The sequence below is a fragment of the Pituophis catenifer genome, unplaced genomic scaffold (assembly GCF_029215685.1).
Source record: "Pituophis catenifer annectens isolate HBS135680 unplaced genomic scaffold, rPitCat1.0.hap2 SCAF_14, whole genome shotgun sequence".
Classification (NCBI taxonomy): Eukaryota; Metazoa; Chordata; class Lepidosauria; order Squamata; family Colubridae; genus Pituophis; species Pituophis catenifer.
Genome location: NW_027256894.1, coordinates 19,661,528 through 19,678,973, shown reverse-complemented (window position 1 = coordinate 19,678,973; position 17,446 = coordinate 19,661,528). Strand labels below are relative to the sequence as shown.

The window sequence follows — 17,446 nt, the reverse complement described above, 5'->3', positions numbered from 1 at the left end:
CTGCAGCTCCCATCATCCCCAGCCAACATGCTCCTTTCCCTTTCTCCCAGCATCTCAACCTCTTCCTTTCTTCCTATCAACTTCCGGGCTTATGCAACTGCAGCTCCCATCATCCCCAGCCAGCATGCTCCTTTCCCTTTCTCCCAGCATCTCAATCTCTTCCTTTCTTCCTATCGACTTCCAGGCTTATGCAGCTGCAGCTCCCATCATCCCCAGTTTGCTTGCTCCTCTTCCCTTCCTTCAGGTACGCTGGACTACAGCCCCCATCGTCTCAAGCCCTTTCCTTTTCGGCAGCTCCCATGATCCCCAGCCATGGCAGCCTCTTTCCCTGGACCCTCGTCCAGCCTGGAGACGGGCTCTTCTGCCTTTCCCATCATCCCCAACCGGCGAGACCTCCGGACGTGGCATGATCCAGACGCTTCACGACTAAAAAACCCATCATCCACATACCTCTCACACACTCACACAGCGCCCTCAAAGTGAATAATGCTCATTCACAAAGCCACACTGTGTTTTTCTATGTAAGGCAGAATCACCAAAGCTAATACAGGTAGTCCTTGACTTACAACAGCTCATTCAGCAACCGTTCAGAGTTACGACGACACTGGGAAAAAAAAAAGGGATTTAGGACCGTTTTTTTCATAGTTAAAGATCTTGGAAGCCTCCCCAGGAGGATCAGGTGATCAAAATCCAGAGGCTTTGGCAACTGGTTCATACTTATGACCTTTGCTGTGTCCCAAGGTCATTGGATCATCTTTGGTGACCTTCTTGACCAGCCAAGTCAAAGAAGAAAACCAGATTCACTTAACAACAGGGTTACTAATGTATCAGCAGCAGTGATTCACTTAACAACTGTTGTTGTTGTTAGTTGTGAAGTCGTGTCTGACCCATTGCAACCCCATGGACAATGTTTCTCCAGGCTTTCCTGTCCTCCACCAGCCTCTGGAGTCCATTTAAGCTCACGCTGACTGCTTCAGTGACTCCATCCAGCCACCTCGATCTCTGCCGTCCCCTTCTTCTTCTTTTGCCCTCCATCGTTCCCAGCATTTGGCTCTTCTCCAGGGAGTCCTTCCTTCTCATTAGGTGGCCAAAGGATTTGAGTTTCATTTTCAGGATCTGGCCTTCTAAAGAGCAGTCAGGGTTGATCTCCTCCAGGACTGACTGGTTGGATCGCCTTGCAGTCCAAGGGACTCGCAGGAATCTTCTACAGCACCAGAGTTCAGAGGCCTTCATTCTTTGGTGCTCAGCCTTCCTTATAGAATAGAACAGAATAACAGAGTTGGAAGGGACCTTGGAGGTCTTCTAGTCCAACCCCCTGCTTAGGCAGGAAACCCTACACCACTTCAGACAAATGGTTATCCAACATCTTCTTAAAAACTTCCAGTGTTGGAGCATTCACAACTTCTGGAGGCAAGTTGTTCCACTCATTAATTGTTCTAACTGTCAGGAAATTTCTCCTTAGTTCTAAATTGCTTCTCTCCTTGATGAGTTTCCACCCATTGCTTCTTCTCCTGCCCTGCGGTGCTTTGGAGAATGTCTTGATTCCCTCTTCTTTGTGGCAACCCCTGAGATATTAGAACACTGCTATCATGTCTCCCCTAGTCCAACTTTCAACTATGGTCCAACTTTCACAGCCAAACATTGCAACTGTGACAGGAGTCAAAACTCACTTAACAAATGTCTCACTTAACAACAGAAATATTGGGCTCCCTTGTGGGTCGTAAGTCGTGGGCTACCTGTACAATAAAAATAATTTAAAAAAAAACAACCACCACCAGGTACTCTTAAATGTCATACAGGCCATTGACAAAGCTGGTAGGCATCGTTCTTTGAATTTTTTCTTCTGCTTTTTACATCCTCACCCCCCACCAGCCCATTCCTCCAAGTCACTCTCCCCTCGTTACAGATTGTTTTCAAGTTGCCAAAGCACCAAACAGAGCCACAGCTGGGAATCGAAACATCTGGAATTCTCCCCCAAGAAGGGGGGGGGGCAAATGACAAATGATAAAGTGGGCTTGTGGGCAGCTTCGTCTGTACAAAGTCCGCTTATCGGTTGAATTCTATTCTTTCTCTTCAGAGAGTGGGATCTGTTCCCAGATGGATGGTAATCCCTGAAGCCCCTTCGACCGCCTTTCCAAGTAGAATCCGAGACTTCGCCATGTGGCACAAGGCCCTGTGTGTGGCTGTGCTAGCCTTGGCCACCGGCTACGTCTTCTGGCTGGACCCCGCTTGGCCGGATTTCCTGTGGGAGCATCTCTCGGGACCCTTCCTGTACCGACTTCGGGGGGACCTGGGGTCCCCAGAAGGCAGCATGGCAGAGGCCTGGGATGCCCTCATCACCCGGCCAGCCAAGCAATGGAACAGAGTGGCTGTGGGGTAAGGACTGATTGATCGACCGATTCGTTTTGGGTGATGTAGAGTTGAAGGATGCCCACATTTAACGGTGCTTGAGGTTTTGCGTTTTTTTAAAAAATATCAGCACGAGAGATGGTTGCCTAGATCAGGGGGTCAGCAACCTGCGGCTCCAGAGCCGCATGCGGCTCTTTGGGCCCTCTGCTGTGGCTCCCTGTCGGGTGAGCCTACCACTGGCTGGCCCCACCCCTCGCTCTCCCCTCCCAGTCACTCCTCGCCTCGACTGAGAAGGTAAGGGTGACAGCAGGGGATGGAGAAGAGACGGAGAGATACAGAGGGAGGGAGGGAGGGGGAGAGAGAGAGATGTCAAAAGGATTTTGTGGTTCCCGGTGTTTTTTAACAACCCTCTGCCCTAATGACTGGCTGGGTAGGCGTGGCCAAGGGGGGGTGTCATGTGACTGGTGGAAGTGAGTGACATCGAGTTGGCTATGTTAGGAAATGATAATTACCTAACTTGTTGGGTTGGCAATATATGAACCCTGAATATAGCTTTCAGACTGTATTGCTGTATTGCATCATCCTGTGTCCTGATTGGTTAGCTCGGTAGCCAATGTCCTTAAGAGGGAGCTTGAAACATGGTTTGTTTCTCCTTGCTGATCATTATTGCTCTGTGCTGATCTTTACTGCTCTTTGCTGTGTTTGCAACTGTTTATTGTGTATGACTGCAACGACTGGTAAGAAGACTTTGTTATTGGAATATCCCTGGACTATTGTTTTACTATCTACTGCTATCACCTGCCTCCATCGCTACCGGATCGGGTGATCCGGTCCGAACCGGGAGCATTTCACCCCTGATTGTAAGGCAGAAGGCCCCATGCGAATGGGAGGGTTTTGTGTGGAGCCCTGAGCCGAGATGGCCCCTCTCTCTCCCTTCTTTTCAGGGTCAACGCCTGCGTGGACGTGGTGCTGTCCGGGGTGAAGCTGCTGCAGGCCCTCGGCTTCCGTGGTGAGGCTGGGAAAGACCATCCGGTCTTGCGTTCCGCTGCCGAACTGGAAGAAGCCTTCCTCCATTTTATGGGGAAGGGGGCTGCTGCGGAACGGTTTTTCAACGACGCAGATGCCTTCCACCGCATCGCGCAAACGGCGTCGAGTTACCCTGGCGCACAGGTGAGCTCTTCGCTTGGGAAAGGAGATCTTCGTGGGCCCAGTTGGTATCTTTCTAGAGGCGTGCAAGATTTGAACCCGAACCAAAGATGTTAAGGATCCAAAGCATTCCTGCCCTTTCCAGATCCGAGTGCTGCATTTTACTTGTTCTGACCTAGGCGTTCCCAAGAGCAGGAAGCAGACTCCTTGTCCCGACAAAAACCCCTTTTTATTAAGTTACTGTGAATTCTTCTCATTCACATCCAGCCAAGTCTTTCAAGGGGGAATTTACAGTCACAGACCTTATCTGTCTTGGAGAGCTGCCAGGCCGATATCTTCAAAACTTCATCGTCCACCTGTGGCTTTACTCCCAAGTCGACCCTTGTTCTTTAGCTGTTCCCTTGGTCTGGCAATTCTGTGCATGCACACACCGGGAACAGGCTCCAGCTGTTTGTCTGCCTCACTGATGTCCGACTCCGAAGGCAGCTGATAACTGGCATCCGGCCCTGGCCCCCTCTCTGCCTCCGACGCAGAGCCCTTATCAGAGCCTTCCCCAGACTCCAGGACTGGCCCATGTTCCTCCCCAACCTCTCACTGTCTGAATCTGCTGCCAGGCCACAATCCGCTGGCGGGCCACAATATTTCTACCCATTTTTGTATTACCGACAATCATGTCCAAAATAACAAAAGTCTTGGTCCCTGGTTAGACTATTGCAGTGTTGGCCATTTTAAGATGTGTGGACTTCAACTCCCAAGAGTTCTTGCTGGGGAATTCTGGGAGTTGAAATACACCTATCTTCAAACAGCCGAGTTTGAAAAAGACTGTTTGCCAACTAACTACGATCTGATAATGCGTGACCTTATAAAGCGTAAGCTACCCAAGCTAGTCAGGCATGCCCCATATTTCATTTTGTGGTGGTTTTAAATGACGAGACTCCTGTTTTCTTAAAAAAAAAAAAAAGAAAGAAAGACCCAGTTTGTATAGTGTACTATATTTTTAAATTAGTTTTTAAAAAGCATTTTTGGCCTCGGCCGTTACCTGATCTTGGGGCTGCTTATCCACCTGAATCTCCTGGGAATTCCAGAGTTAAACTGGGAAAGTTGAAGAAAGATTCCCAACGATTGATTGATTCATTATGTGCCATCACAATCATTGCTGACTCTTAGCAACCACATCGATTTTCTCCGTGGGGGATCCGTCCCTAACCTGGTCCTTCAAGTCTTCCATCCAACAGGTGTTGCCGTTACTATAGTAACTGAGTCCATCACCCTTATTGCTACTTATCCTCTTCTCTTTCCTTCTGTCTTTTCCAGCAGTGTAGACTTTTCAAGAGAGCCAGGTCTTATTGTTGATTAATTACAGTGTTTTCCCAAAAATAAGATCTCTCTGGATAATAAGCCCAATCGGGCTTTTGAGCGCATGCGTTAAAATAAGCCCTCCCCAAAAATATTTGACTGTATATGCAGCCGGTCCCCGCCATTTCCTCTGGTTAGGGTTAGGGAGACAGAGCTGGAAATCAGGTAAGACGGCAAGAGGAGCCCCGTCTTGCTCCAAGCGCCCCAAGATAATAAGACCTTCCCGAAAAGAAGGCCAAGTGCGTATTTCGGGGTTCGAAAAAATATAACACAGGGTCTTATTTTCAGGGAAACACGGGTCTGTACCATCAAATTAGTGTCAACTATAGTAGCTACTTAGATTTTCTCCAAGACAGTTTAACTGGGTCCTTCAGCTTTTCCAGTGTACTGAGTTTGCTGCTGGTTATTTTTATTTTTTCCCCCTTCTCTTTTTTTCTACCTTCCCCATCCATGAAAGCTTTTTTTCCAAAGAGCGGGATCTTTGCACAATGTGCCGAAGGAGATCATTTGAGCCAAAGAAAGCCATTGGCAAATACTTCCGATGTAATGCTCCCAAGGAAACCGCTTGGATGTGGTCAGCGGGAGTCGATTCCTGCGTTTTTCCCTTTTAATTTGCTTTTAATAAAGGCATTTGGGGATAGCTATATATATATATATATATATATCTGCAACCCTGCATGGGGATGAAATTGCTATCAGCAAATCAGCCTTTGTAATTAAATCTCCCTTTAGCCGTGGTCAGCTGGTTTGAAGGATGAAAATGTGAAACTCTGCCTAGTGCTACAGATAAAACGCCAGTTTTCTAAAGGCTACCTTAATCCAGTGTTGCCTCAATAATTTCAGGCTGATAGTTGAACCTTCTAAAATTTACAGCTATGTAAATTTCTGCAAAGTCATGCTTGGTTGTTGGCCGCCAGCTGCACCAGACGCTCTAGATCCACTTGTGAGTTGACAGTTTATTTTGTCATTGCTCAATCTCACTTTTAATTTGGGTTAGGCTTTTAAAAATTCTTGTGTTTTATCACATTTTATCACATTTACGAGACCTTTGAGAGGCTGGAGGGCTTTCTGCACGAGCTGAACTCTCTCTGTGTGTGTGTGTGTGTGTGTGTGTGTGTGTGTGTGTGTGTGTGAATTTTTTCCGCTTCTGTACAAACAAGCACACAGTCACCTCATTTGTACTTATTTTGGGAGATTTAGTAGCAGACTGGAATTAGCTGATATCTGATGCTGATCCAGAATGTGTTTCTGGAAGCAGGAAGACTGCGGGTTCTCTCTGGGCGGTGGAGTGTTGCTTATGAAGATTAGTTGTCTTTTTTTTTTTTAATTTGAGTTTGCATTCTGTTCTTCATCAAAAGAATATGCCCAGCAGATGAGAGAGCTAAAATAGAACTGAAAGCAGCGAAGAACTGAAAATGGCTGCAAAGAGTCAGCAAATATGTCAAGGAACAGAAAGCTTGGATAAAGAGATATATCCAGGAACTGAGAATTCATAATCAAAGAGAGCTTTGCAAACAATTCTACCTGTTCTCACCATCCTCCTTCCCCCCCCTCTTCAATTTTATGTACCGTACTTGAAAAATTGCCTGTGCAGAAATCTGCAGCACTGGAAAATGGCATTGGCTGGAGAAACCTTATACTTGAATGTAATTGGTTGGTTTTTAAAATGGCACCTATCTCCCTGTATGGCGGTATTGGCCAAAGACTTAACGATGCCCCCTCTCTGGAAAGTGGGGTTCAGTAACTTCTTACTCTCTTGCAGTTGTATGTTGGAGGAAATGCTGCTCTCATTGGCCAGAAAATCGCATCACATCCAGACTTAAAGGTAAACTTTGTTCTTTTACCTGTAAGTGTAAATTGTATTATCCCACTGTCAGTGGTGGGATTCAGCCGGTTCGGGCCGGTTCGAGCGGACCGGTAGTTAAATTGCTGGCTGGCCCCACCCAACCCCTCCCTGTCCCTTCCAGGAGTCCCCACACGCCTCATTTTGGTTCCCAGGTAAGTGCAGGGAGGCCTACTAGGCCCAAAACAGGGTGTGGGGGGGGGTGCGGTATGGCCCATCCGTGGCCCGGTTTTGCTCCCAGAGGGGTGCAGGAGGCCAAGTGCTGCCTGTCACACCTCCTGGTTAAATTATTTGAATCCCACCACTGAATAATTTAGTTTATGATAATACAGACAAATGACACACGTCTGCTCGCCAAATTTAGATCTTCAGCAATAGAACCCCAAAAGAAGAAATGTGGCTCTGCAGACAGGCGTGAGGGACTTTGATGCCCTGTTTTTAATTTATCAATTAGAAATGTTTTTGCCAGCATGCTCTTCGCCTCTAAATGATCAGGATTAAAATTGGAAAAAAATCTGTTAAGAATGCGGTTAATTTGCGAGACGTTATTATCGGTCTGTCTTCTTGTAGGTTCTGCTTTGTGGCCCAATTGGGCCCAAGCTTCACGAATTGCTTGACGAGAACGTAATGGTCCCTCCAGAATCACTGCAAGAATTAGACGAATATCATCTTATTTTGGAATACCAAGCAGGTATGTGCCACTTGAAGATCCAAAAAAGGTCATTGGTGGAGTAGCTTAAAGGACTATCCTCGTTAATATATTGTAATCACTAAGGACCTCGGCCATTTGAAGATGTGTGGACTTCAGCACCCAGAATTCCTCAGCCAGCAAAGCTTCAAGTCCACCTGTTTTCAAGTCACCAAGGATGAGAAACACAGCACTGATGTGGCCAATGAAACCCCACCCCCACCCCCCGGTTGTCACCTGAACACCCATCACAAATCCACCACTTAACCATGATATCTGAGATTCAGATTTGATCATCACAGAACTCTCTGATTCTAGCGATAGCGATAGCACTTACACTTATATACCACTTTACAGTGCTTTTACAGCCCCTCTCTAAGTGGTTTACAGAGTCAGCATATTTGCCTCCAACAATCTGGGTCCTCGTTTTACCAATCTCGGAAGGATGGAAGGCTGAGTCAACCATGAGCTGGTCAGGATCGAACTGCTGGCTGTGGGCAGAGTTTGCCTGCAATGCTGCATTCTAAGCACACGGAGGGAAGGAAGGAAGGAAGGAAGAAAGATAGCAATAGCACTTAGACTTATATACCACTTTACAGCGCTCTCTAAGCGGTTTACAGAGTCAGCCTCTTGCCCCCAACAATCTGGGTCCTCATTTTACCCACCTCGGAAGGATGGAAGGCTGAGTCCACCTTGAGCCTGGTAGGATTCGAACTGCCAAATTGCAGTCAGCAGAAGTAGCCTACAGTACTGCACTCTAACCACTGCACCATTGCAGTGATTAGAGTGCAGTGGCAAAAATTATATTGAATTTCTAACACGGAAATGCCCAAATACAAAAATAGTAAAAAAAATTTAAAAAAAAAAAACCACATTTGTCAATATTGAAGAAATTTTTAAGATGCACTGTGTCCTGTTGCCCATCTAGGGGAACGATGGGGCAGGAAAGCACCTCCGTCACTGGCAAATTGATTGCAATCTGTAATGGATTTTCCCTTTCGAACTCGAGTTCAGTGTGATCAAACGGGGGAATGAGAGGCAAGCAGTGAGCCTGCTCGGTGGAACTTTGCCAAAGGTAAAAGGTTTGGCCACGAAACTTAATTCATGAGATGTGCTCTTAAACCGGACTTCGATCTCTGCCATGATAACGTTCTACTCTTCAGCAATATTTTGAGTCCATCCGGGCCTGAAATTTCCAGTAATGTAAATAGGCAGAGCTCTGCTTTAAAAAGAGAAAATACCTGACCACGTGGTTGAGATTTACAGTATTTTTCCTCAAAACTGATGTTTACAACTATTGTTCTCTTAACAAGGGTGGCATTTGCTTAATGGCTGCAGTGCTTGATTTATGATCGCTGCCAGAAAGATCGTATATATATTGGCTCGGTCACATGACCGTCATAACTTACAGCCATAATGTACAGGCTTCCATTATGGTTGTAACTCAAGGACTACATGTAAGTTACTTGACTAGCGGAAGTCCCAAAACTACGAGTGGCCTAACGGCACGCTGTCTACAGGGAGAGTTTATTCCTTTCCTGATAACAGAATCAATCAGAATAAAGCTGGAAGGGACCTTGCGAGATCTTCTAGTCCAGCCCCATGCTCAAGCAAGGAGACCCTATACCCGTGATGGTGAACCTATGGCACGCGTACCACAGGTGGCACACGGAGCCATATCGGTGGGCACGCGAGCATTGCCCTAGCTCAGCTCCGGCACGCATGCGTGCACCAGACAGCTGATTTTTGGGCCCACCGGAAGTGGGCAAACAGGCCATTTCCGGCCTCCGGAGGGCCTCCAGGGGGTGGGAAAGGCTGTTTTCGCCCTCCCTAGGATCCAAGAAAGCCTCTGGAGTCTGGGGAGGGTGAAAAAACGGGTCTACCGGGCCCACAGTGCCATCACGTGCCAAAAACATAGCGAGTGGGGGGGGGGTTGCGCACGCATGCAGGGGGGGCATGGCGCATTATGAGTGTGGGCACGCACGTGCGCGACCCTCCCCCTGCGCACTCCCCCCACTTTTGGTACACAACTGCAAAAAGGTTAGTCATCACTGCCCTATACCATTTGAGACAAGTGGCTGTCCAGTCTCTTCTTAAAAACCTCCAGTGATGAAGCACCCAAAACTTCCGGTGGCAAGATGTTCCACGGGTTAATTGTCCTCCTTGTTAGAAAGTTTCTTCCAGGTTGCTTCTCTCCTCGATTAGTTTCCATCCGTTGCTTCTTGTCTTGCTTTCTGGCGCTTTGGAAAATAAATTAACCTCCTCTTCTTCGTGGGAGGCCTGTCAAATACTGGATTAGTGCTATATCGTGTCGACCCTTCTTTTCTCTATTAAGAGCTGTCACGAATGCAAGGTGTGCCTGCAAAGATTCCGTGTAATGCTGGGCTTTTGTGCGTTGGGGGGGTATTGTGCTCATCAGGTGAAGAATGGGGAGAGCTGAGAGCTCCCAACGCCAACCGATTCATCTTCTCCCATGACCTGTCCAACGGGGCCATGAACATGCTAGAAGTATTCGTGTCCAGCCTGGAGGAATTTCAACCAGACCTGGTGGTGCTTTCAGGGTTCCATATGATGGAAGGACAGACCAAAGAGCTACGCCAGAGGAGGCTCCGAGAGGTAAGATCCAAAACGCTTTGCCTTCTCTTTTAAAAACTTCCCTACAACTTTTTTGTTACTTAAAAAGACTATAAGGTAAAGGTTCCCCTCGCACATATGTGCTAGTCGTTCCCGACTCTAGGGGGCGGTGCTCATCTCCATTTCAAAGCCGAAGAGCCAGCGCTGTCCGAAGACGTCTCCATGGTCATGTGTCCGGCATGACTCAATGCCAAAGGCGCACGGAACGCTCTTCCCTTCCCACCAAAGGTGGTTCCTATTTTTCTACTTGCATTTTTTTATGTGCTTTCGAACTGCTAGCTTGGCAGAAGCTGGGACAAGGAACGGGAGCTCACCCCGTTACGCAGCACTCGGGATTCGAACCGCTGAACTGCCGACCTTTCGATCGACAAGCTCAGCGTCTTAGCCACTGAGCCACAGTGTCCCTTATAAAAAGAAATTAAAAAAGACTATAGATAGAGCTTTATTGTCAGGATGCTGGGAATGAAATACGCTGCAGTCCAGAGACTGGCAAATTATGGCTGGCAGGCAAAATGTGGCCCATCCGGTTTTTGTATGGTCTACGAGTTAAGAATATTTGGACAGACAGCAGATGGTCAAGCCTGAGCCTCAAACAAGGTCCTAGGATGAGGGGAGAGCCAGGATGGGGCGTCCTGGGCATTGGCCTATCAGCAGCCTCCTTGCTGGTGCATCAATGCTGTCCAATGGGTGCCATTCTCCTTGGCCCACAGATCTGTCAGTCATGACCGCAAAGATGGAGGAAGGACAGGATCTGGTCCTTTATGGATAGAATCTAATCCATTATCCTCCAGTTTGGAGCATCTCCTGACTGCCATGCTGGTGATGATGGGAGTGGGCATCCAGCACGATGGTCTAGGACAAGGGTCGACAATCTTAAACACTCAAAAGAGCCACAAAGGTCCTAACCGGAAGCCCCCCGTTCAATTCTGGAGCCAACCGGAAGTCCAGTTCCCCCACCATAGAGTCTCCTCCTAGCGCATCATAGAATCACCTCCTAGTACCTTCCTCTACCTGTCCTAACCGAAAGCCCTATCAATTGTGGAGCCGATTGGCGACAGGGAGCCGCAGCAGGGGGATGAAAGAGCCACATGCTGCTCCAGAGTTGGTTGTCAACTCCTGGTCTAGGAAGATGAATCAATGAATTTAGATGAATTCTAAATTGATAAATTTTAAACTATGGGCCAAATTTAATTATTTTAAATCTATTTTTAATCGCACTTTATGTATAAATGTTTTATTTTGGCTGTTCACCGCCCTGAGTCCGAAAGGAGAATGAATGAATGAATGAATGAATGAATGAATGAATGAATGAATGAATAAATAAATAAATAAATAAATAAATAAATAAATAAATAAATAAATACTTTCTTTTGCTCTGTAAGGGGATATGCTTGGAGGTTCACCAACCACTCATTGACGCAACAGCCATTCAATCAGAAAGAAGTTGACTCCATGTGATGGTTCCTCCCTCTGCTATCCTCCCATATGCTTCTCCTAATCTGAATTTTTTAGGTGTGCATCTGTGTGTGTGTGTTTCTGCAGGCCGTAACTTCCATTTCTGACATTCCCACCGACGTCCCGATCCATCTGGAATTAGCCGGTATGACCGACCCAGACCTCATGAGAGACATAATTCACCAGGTAAATCACAATGGTGGAGCCTCTTCTCACCTTCAGAAGAGATGGAAGTTGTGAGATGAATTTAAAGTATCTGGGATGCGGTAGGCAGAGTTAAATTGTTTCAGGTGGAAGGAAAGACCTTGCTTGGAGATTACAACCTGCCTATTTTACATATTATGAGTCGGGAACCAGCATGGTCACAGGTCGGGATCCAGGTGTACAGTACCAAAAGGCAGGTCACCATGGATCCCACAGGCCCAAAGTCAATTATTTCAGATGGCAAGGAACGCCCGCTGTCTTTTGGCATGCTTGATCCAAAGCTATGTTTTTAATTTCCAGTATATTTTATGCCTTAATCCAGGGGTGTCCAACCTTGGCCACTTTTAAGACTTTTGTGGACTTCAGCTCCCAGAATTCCCCGGCCGGCCATGCATGAATTCTGGAAGTTGAAGTCCCAAGTTTGGACACCCCTGCTTTAATCTTTAGAAGCTGGACTCCTCCGACTGCCAACCTATCACTTGGTCTGTCTGTTAGCAGATCTTCCTTCTCGTGAACTCGATCGGTTTGAACGAACAAGAGCTGCTGTTCCTCACCCAGGCAACCTCGGGACCTCACTCCTCCTTAACTTCCTGGAACGGCATCCCGGACGTGGCTATGGTCAGCGACATCCTCTTCTGGATCTTGAAAGAACACGGGAGGACTTCAGCCAAGGCTTCGGATCTCACCCGGATCCACTTCCATACTTTGGCCTACCACCTCCTGGTTACCGTGGACGGCTACTGGGGCAACCAGGTGGCTGCCGTGGCTGCCGGAGCGAGGGTGGCGGGGACCCAAGCTTGTGCCACCCAGACCATTGACGTCAACAAAGTGTTCCTGAAGGCACCACTGGAGTTTGCCACTTCCAAGACGGACGGGGCCTCCAGAGTCTCCTTAAACCCAAAGGAGCCCATATCGGTGTGGCACCGGAATGGCATCTCTTTCCATTACACCCCCGTGCTGGTGTGTAAAAGCCCCCTGCGGACTGTGGGCCTCGGGGACGCCATATCTGCTGAAGGACTCCTGTATTCGGAAATCCATCCTCACTAACCACCGAATAAAGAGATCACTCCAAAATATCGGACCAAGCAGGTACAGGCTGAGAAGTCAGATTGGATCAGGAACCAAAGAGGGTGGGTGTGGGTGTGGGTGTGGGTGGGTGGACGGACAATAAATGCTATCCAGAATTTGGGATTTATTGCCATAGGAATGTTTGTAACGCAACCGTCAGGGAGGAAGGTTCATCCGAAGGGAGTCCTTTTTGGCCGGAGCACGATAGCAAAGTGGTCTATTATTGTTATTTCTTTGATTAAGCCCATTTAATTTGCTATAATTTCTAAAGGGAGGTTGTTTGTGATGCCTGATTATTCCAGGTAGGATATAGGAATGCTTTTCAGAATCGTATCAGCCAGGCAGAAGTAAAAACAAGCTTCTATACTTATTTGGAAGATCAGTGTATTTCCCCTTTCACTTTCCTACTTCCAAAAGGGGCACCAGCCCATTAAGAGGCGAGGAAAGGGTTTTCCTCTTAGGCTCATAAAAGTGACTGAGGTTTGCTGTCAAAATATCAAAAGCATTTCCTTCTAATTCCTTCTTTGTTTTGTGGTTGCTACTACTTTCAAAGGTCTTGTCTTCTTGGCAAGGCGATTCTCAAATGCGATGCAGTTTTATCTCCTCTAAACAGTGAAGGCTGGGGGCAAGGACGAGAAAGGAGAGCCTACCGTATATTTCTGCTGACTTCTAAGCGTCGTACAAGAACACGTTGCAATAATGTCTGTGCAAAATGCCAAGCGTTCTGACCTAAGCTTCCTTAGAAAGTATAAAAGCACAGTCTTAGTCCCGCAATACCTCTTTTATTCATACAACTGTAAATTACTTTTGTTTACAGTCTGCAAAGCTTGAGAAACAGTCTTTTCGGAGGAAGGTTATCAACAGCCACCTATCTCACGTGGAACGCTGCCAGAGAGCTAATTTCCAGACGCAGGGCAAGGCCAAACTTGGCACAGAGTCACAAACAGAATTTTAAAATCTTGAATCGGTCGGATGAACTAATTGCTTCCTGCAAAAGCTCGCTTCGTTTTTATGTCTTATGGGAGGGGCCAATCATCTCCAAGCCTTACTCCCAAGTCGACCCTGTTTTTTTTAATTGTTCTTGTTGTCTGGCAGCTCTGTGCATGTGCACACTGGGAACAGGCTCCAGCTATTCTTTTTGCCTTGCTGTTGTCAGACTCTGGAGGCTGCACAAAACTCAGATGGCCTTGGCCCCCTCTCTGCCTCCGATGCAGAGCTCTCGTCCCCAGCCCCCAGGACTGGCCCAAGTTCCTCCCCAAACTCATTGTCTGACTCTGCTGCCAATTCTGCTGGCCGCCGGCAGGCGACAATACCGAGGTAGCTCTTGCTTAAGCCTTAAAATGGCTCCTAATAAGCGACCACAAATAACGTGGTTTTTTTTATATAAACTGAAGTTTGATTAAAAAAACTGAGCTTCTAGCATTTCTGGCTTGCTATATTAGCATAAAGTCTTAGGCTCTCAGGAACGTAGACTTTAATCATTCGTTCCATCATTTTCTTTGCAGGACAGCATAACAACAATCCCTGATATGAGAGGGTCAGTCATATGAGTTATTAACATAAATAAAATCCAGAATCTGCCAGTTGCTGGGCAAAAGCCAGCCCAGGTGCGAGGCTTGGTTGCAAAAATTCAGATTTAAATCTGTGCTCAGTAATTCCCACTCCGCTATGTTAAGACTTCAGTGGTTGCCATTTATATCGTGGTTGTGAGAGGAAGGAGTGGGTTTTAAGTCCCAGAGAGGAAGGGCGAGATATTGGCCTATGATTGTGAGAGAATGGGATTAATGCCGGTAGACCTTAATAATGTACAGAGGTAGCCCTAGGCTTACAATCACGATTGAGTCTGGAATTGTGGCCGTAAGTTTTGGTTAAACAGATTACCATGTGGCTGCGCCCGATTTTGTGAACTTTATGTGGCTGTTAAGCAAATCCGTTTTATCCAAAGGCGGGGGCGGGGGAGGGTTTGCCAGAAAGCAAATGTCCGAAATGGTCAAAAGTCACCAAAAAATTATGGTTTTAAGTATCCACAGAATGCGACAATCAGCCATAAATGCGAGCTGGTTGCCAAGCGACCAAAATATAATCACATTCCTGGGGAGGGTATCAGAACTGTAAATTCGAGTCGTAAGTACCTTTTGTGGGGCCCGTCATAACTTCCAAGTGGTTGCTGAGTGACCTTCATTAAGCAACGTATTGTGTTCCGTTGACTTTCCCTTTTTTTAAAAAAATTTTTTTTTAAATGTCATTGTAAACTTATTCAGACTCAAGGTTCAATTAAAAAAATAGCACCTCCTGAAAATTTTTTCTCAAGACAGTACGTTTTATTTATTCGTTTTCAAAGCGGGGGTACATCAAGGGGTAGGCTTCAAAAATTTTAGCACGGGGTTCTCTGTGCAGTTGCTGGGTGGGCGTGGCCATGGTGGGCGTGGCTTAGTCTGCCTCCCACACCATGGCCAGGGGTGGGTGGGTGCGTTTTTGCCCTCCACGGGCTATGGAGGCTTTCCTTGAGCCTCTGGGAGGGCAAAAACAGCCTCCCCAGGCTCCGGAGGGCCTCTGGAGGCCAGAAACGGGCCCGGACTTCCGGTAGGCCCATTTTTCGCCCTCCCTGAGCCTCCGCGCACGCCCTGCACTTACTTGCATCCAAAACGGGCCGCGTGGGGACTCCGGGAAGGGGAGGGGTGGGGCGGGGCCAGCCAGGAGTGGGATTTGGGGGTTCTCCGAACTGCACAGAATCTTAGCTAGAGGTTCTCCCGAACCCCTGCGAACCCCCAGCAGCCCATCCTTGGGTTCATCCCTGTCCCCGGCTGAAATTACCAAAATGTTGCATTCCCGTGAAACGGACACGTTTTTAGACGGAATAGATGTTCACTTGAAACGCTTCTTTGGATCCTGTTCTGGAAAAATTGGATCCTATCTTTTTACCGGAAAGCAACGATAACGGCTCGCATCGAGACCGCCGGGGTGTGTGTGTGTGTGTGTATGTGTATGGACGTTTCATACTTGTCATTTCCAGGGTGCCGTTTTCTTTGCCTGACTGAATAGGTGAGAACTCCAATGGAAATGGGACCCCTTTGGGTGGGCTTCTACTCGAAGTCCAGTTGGAAGAGAGAACGCCAGAATGGTGGCAATGAGGAACTAGCAGCTAAAAAAATTAGAAGACTTGAATATGTATTTTCTTTTTTTTATTTGCACCTGCTCTTTTTTTATGAGAAATGGTGGCAGTTAAATGTGCAGCTTCCTTCTACAGCAGGGGTGTCAAACCCAAAGGGTTGTGTTTGATCTGGGGGGGGGGGGCGTGGCCAGGGTGGGCATGGCCAGCTCGACATCACTCGTGTCAGGGGCCCTTGTGGTGTCCTGAGTGCTCGCAGCCCTCCCGAGCTCCGTTTTCGCCGGCAGAGGGTTGCAGGAGGCCATCGCACCTGAAAACAGAGCTCGGGAGGGCTGCGCGCGGTCTACCTGAGCTCCGTTTTCGCTGGCAGAGGCAATGTGGGCTGGTCCTTTGCTGTTTCCAAGGCAGCCCCACGGGCCAGATCTAAGCATCCCGTGGGCCGGATCCGGCCCCCAGTCCTTGTGTTTGACACCCCTGGTCTACACATTTTGTACTGCTTATAACGATGCACTGCTTTAATTCCACAGGGGCCAATGTTTGGTGTCTATGTGGGACAAACACTCCATAGTTGTCGTTTCCGCTCCTTGTCTTAGTTCCTTTTAGATTTCAAGGTCTATTCCATCTTGTACAAACGTAGCAAGCCTTTTTTTTTTTTTTTTAGCAATTTAATCCTAGTTAACAATCATCCAGGCTAGATTGGGAGATCCATTGCCTGATCTAACGTTCCATTCCCACGTTTCCTTATCTGTGGCCTTTTTGCTTTACTGCATTCCTTTTACTTTGGAAGATAGCCAAGTTTACTTGAGATCTTTTAAAGTGTATTGCTTGTACCCAAAAAAAGTGTCCATTTTTGGCAGATCCTTGATAGCTTTCCCTATCCGTTCCACTGGAATAGTGTTTCTCAACATTGGTCAAAACGTGTAGACTTCAGTTCCTATAATTCTGACTGAGGAATTTGGCAAGGTTGAAAAACACCACGGTTGAGCAGCGGCCTCCAAACTTGGAAACTTTTAAGACTCGTGGACTTGAACTCCCAGAATTCCCCAACCAGCCAAGCTGACTGGGGAATTCTGGGAGTTGAAGTCCGCGAGTCTTAAAAATTACCAAGTTTGGTGAACCCTGCACTAAAGCAAAGCAGCAATACCATCTGAAGATTTACACAACTTCCTTCATGTGACCTCCTTCAAGTGTGGATGGAGTTAAAACTCCCAGCTGACATCTGAGGTAGAAATTCTGTAGTTGCCCAAATATATTTGAAGGGGAGAACTGAGCTACAAGGTGATGGCCTAGGCTGACTGCTAAAAGAAATTATAATTACAGATGTATGAGCTTTTCTGAATCCCAGGAGGCTTCTTCCTATGGTTCCCTTGTACATAGCCTTCGCCTGATCGTTTTCATTCGAATCAAAAGTAATTCATTGCAACCATATTATCCAAATTCTCAGGGAGCTGTTGGCTGGAGGTCCAAGTGTAGGAGATGCAGTGCTTTAAACTGCGTAGATTAAATAGATGTAAAACCAGGGGTGTCCAATCTTGGCAACTTTTAAGCACTGTGGACCTCAACTCCCAGGATTCTCCAGCCAGCATGGGGAATT

At 47.2% G+C, this 17,446-nt stretch overlaps 1 protein-coding gene across 4 annotated transcripts; it reads left to right on the top strand.

The window, feature by feature from the left end:
- The first annotated feature begins 2,101 nt into the window (after positions 1-2,101).
- On the top strand, positions 2,102-12,763 carry ADPGK (ADP dependent glucokinase). 4 transcript variants are annotated; one of them, XM_070953607.1, is made up of 7 exons: positions 2,102-2,376; positions 3,294-3,519; positions 6,614-6,676; positions 7,265-7,385; positions 9,802-9,998; positions 11,559-11,657; positions 12,171-12,763. In XM_070953607.1, exons 1-7 carry the CDS (start codon positions 2,102-2,104, stop codon positions 12,720-12,722), a joined length of 1,533 nt encoding a protein of 510 aa, XP_070809708.1. In that variant the 3' UTR covers positions 12,723-12,763. The 4 variants fall into 4 exon arrangements, with proteins under 4 accessions (XP_070809708.1, XP_070809709.1, XP_070809711.1 ...); XM_070953608.1 differs by having other exon boundaries at positions 2,110-2,376; positions 12,174-12,763; XM_070953610.1 differs by lacking the exons at positions 2,102-2,376; positions 7,265-7,385; positions 9,802-9,998; positions 11,559-11,657 and having other exon boundaries at positions 3,412-3,519; positions 12,174-12,763.
- The last annotated feature ends 4,683 nt before the right edge of the window (positions 12,764-17,446 follow it).

What these genes read in the sequence shown, in the direction of transcription:
- ADPGK (XM_070953607.1), top strand. Translation starts at nt 2,102, where the DNA reads ATGGTAATCCCTGAAGCCCCTTCGACCGCCTTTCCAAGTAGAATCCGA. An exon ending in TATTTTGGAATACCAAGCAG is followed by an intron (nt 7,386 to 9,801) that starts GTATGTGCCACT and finishes TGTGCTCATCAG; the next exon opens with GTGAAGAATGGGGAGAGCTG. An exon ending in GCCAGAGGAGGCTCCGAGAG is followed by an intron (nt 9,999 to 11,558) that starts GTAAGATCCAAA and finishes GTGTTTCTGCAG; the next exon opens with GCCGTAACTTCCATTTCTGA.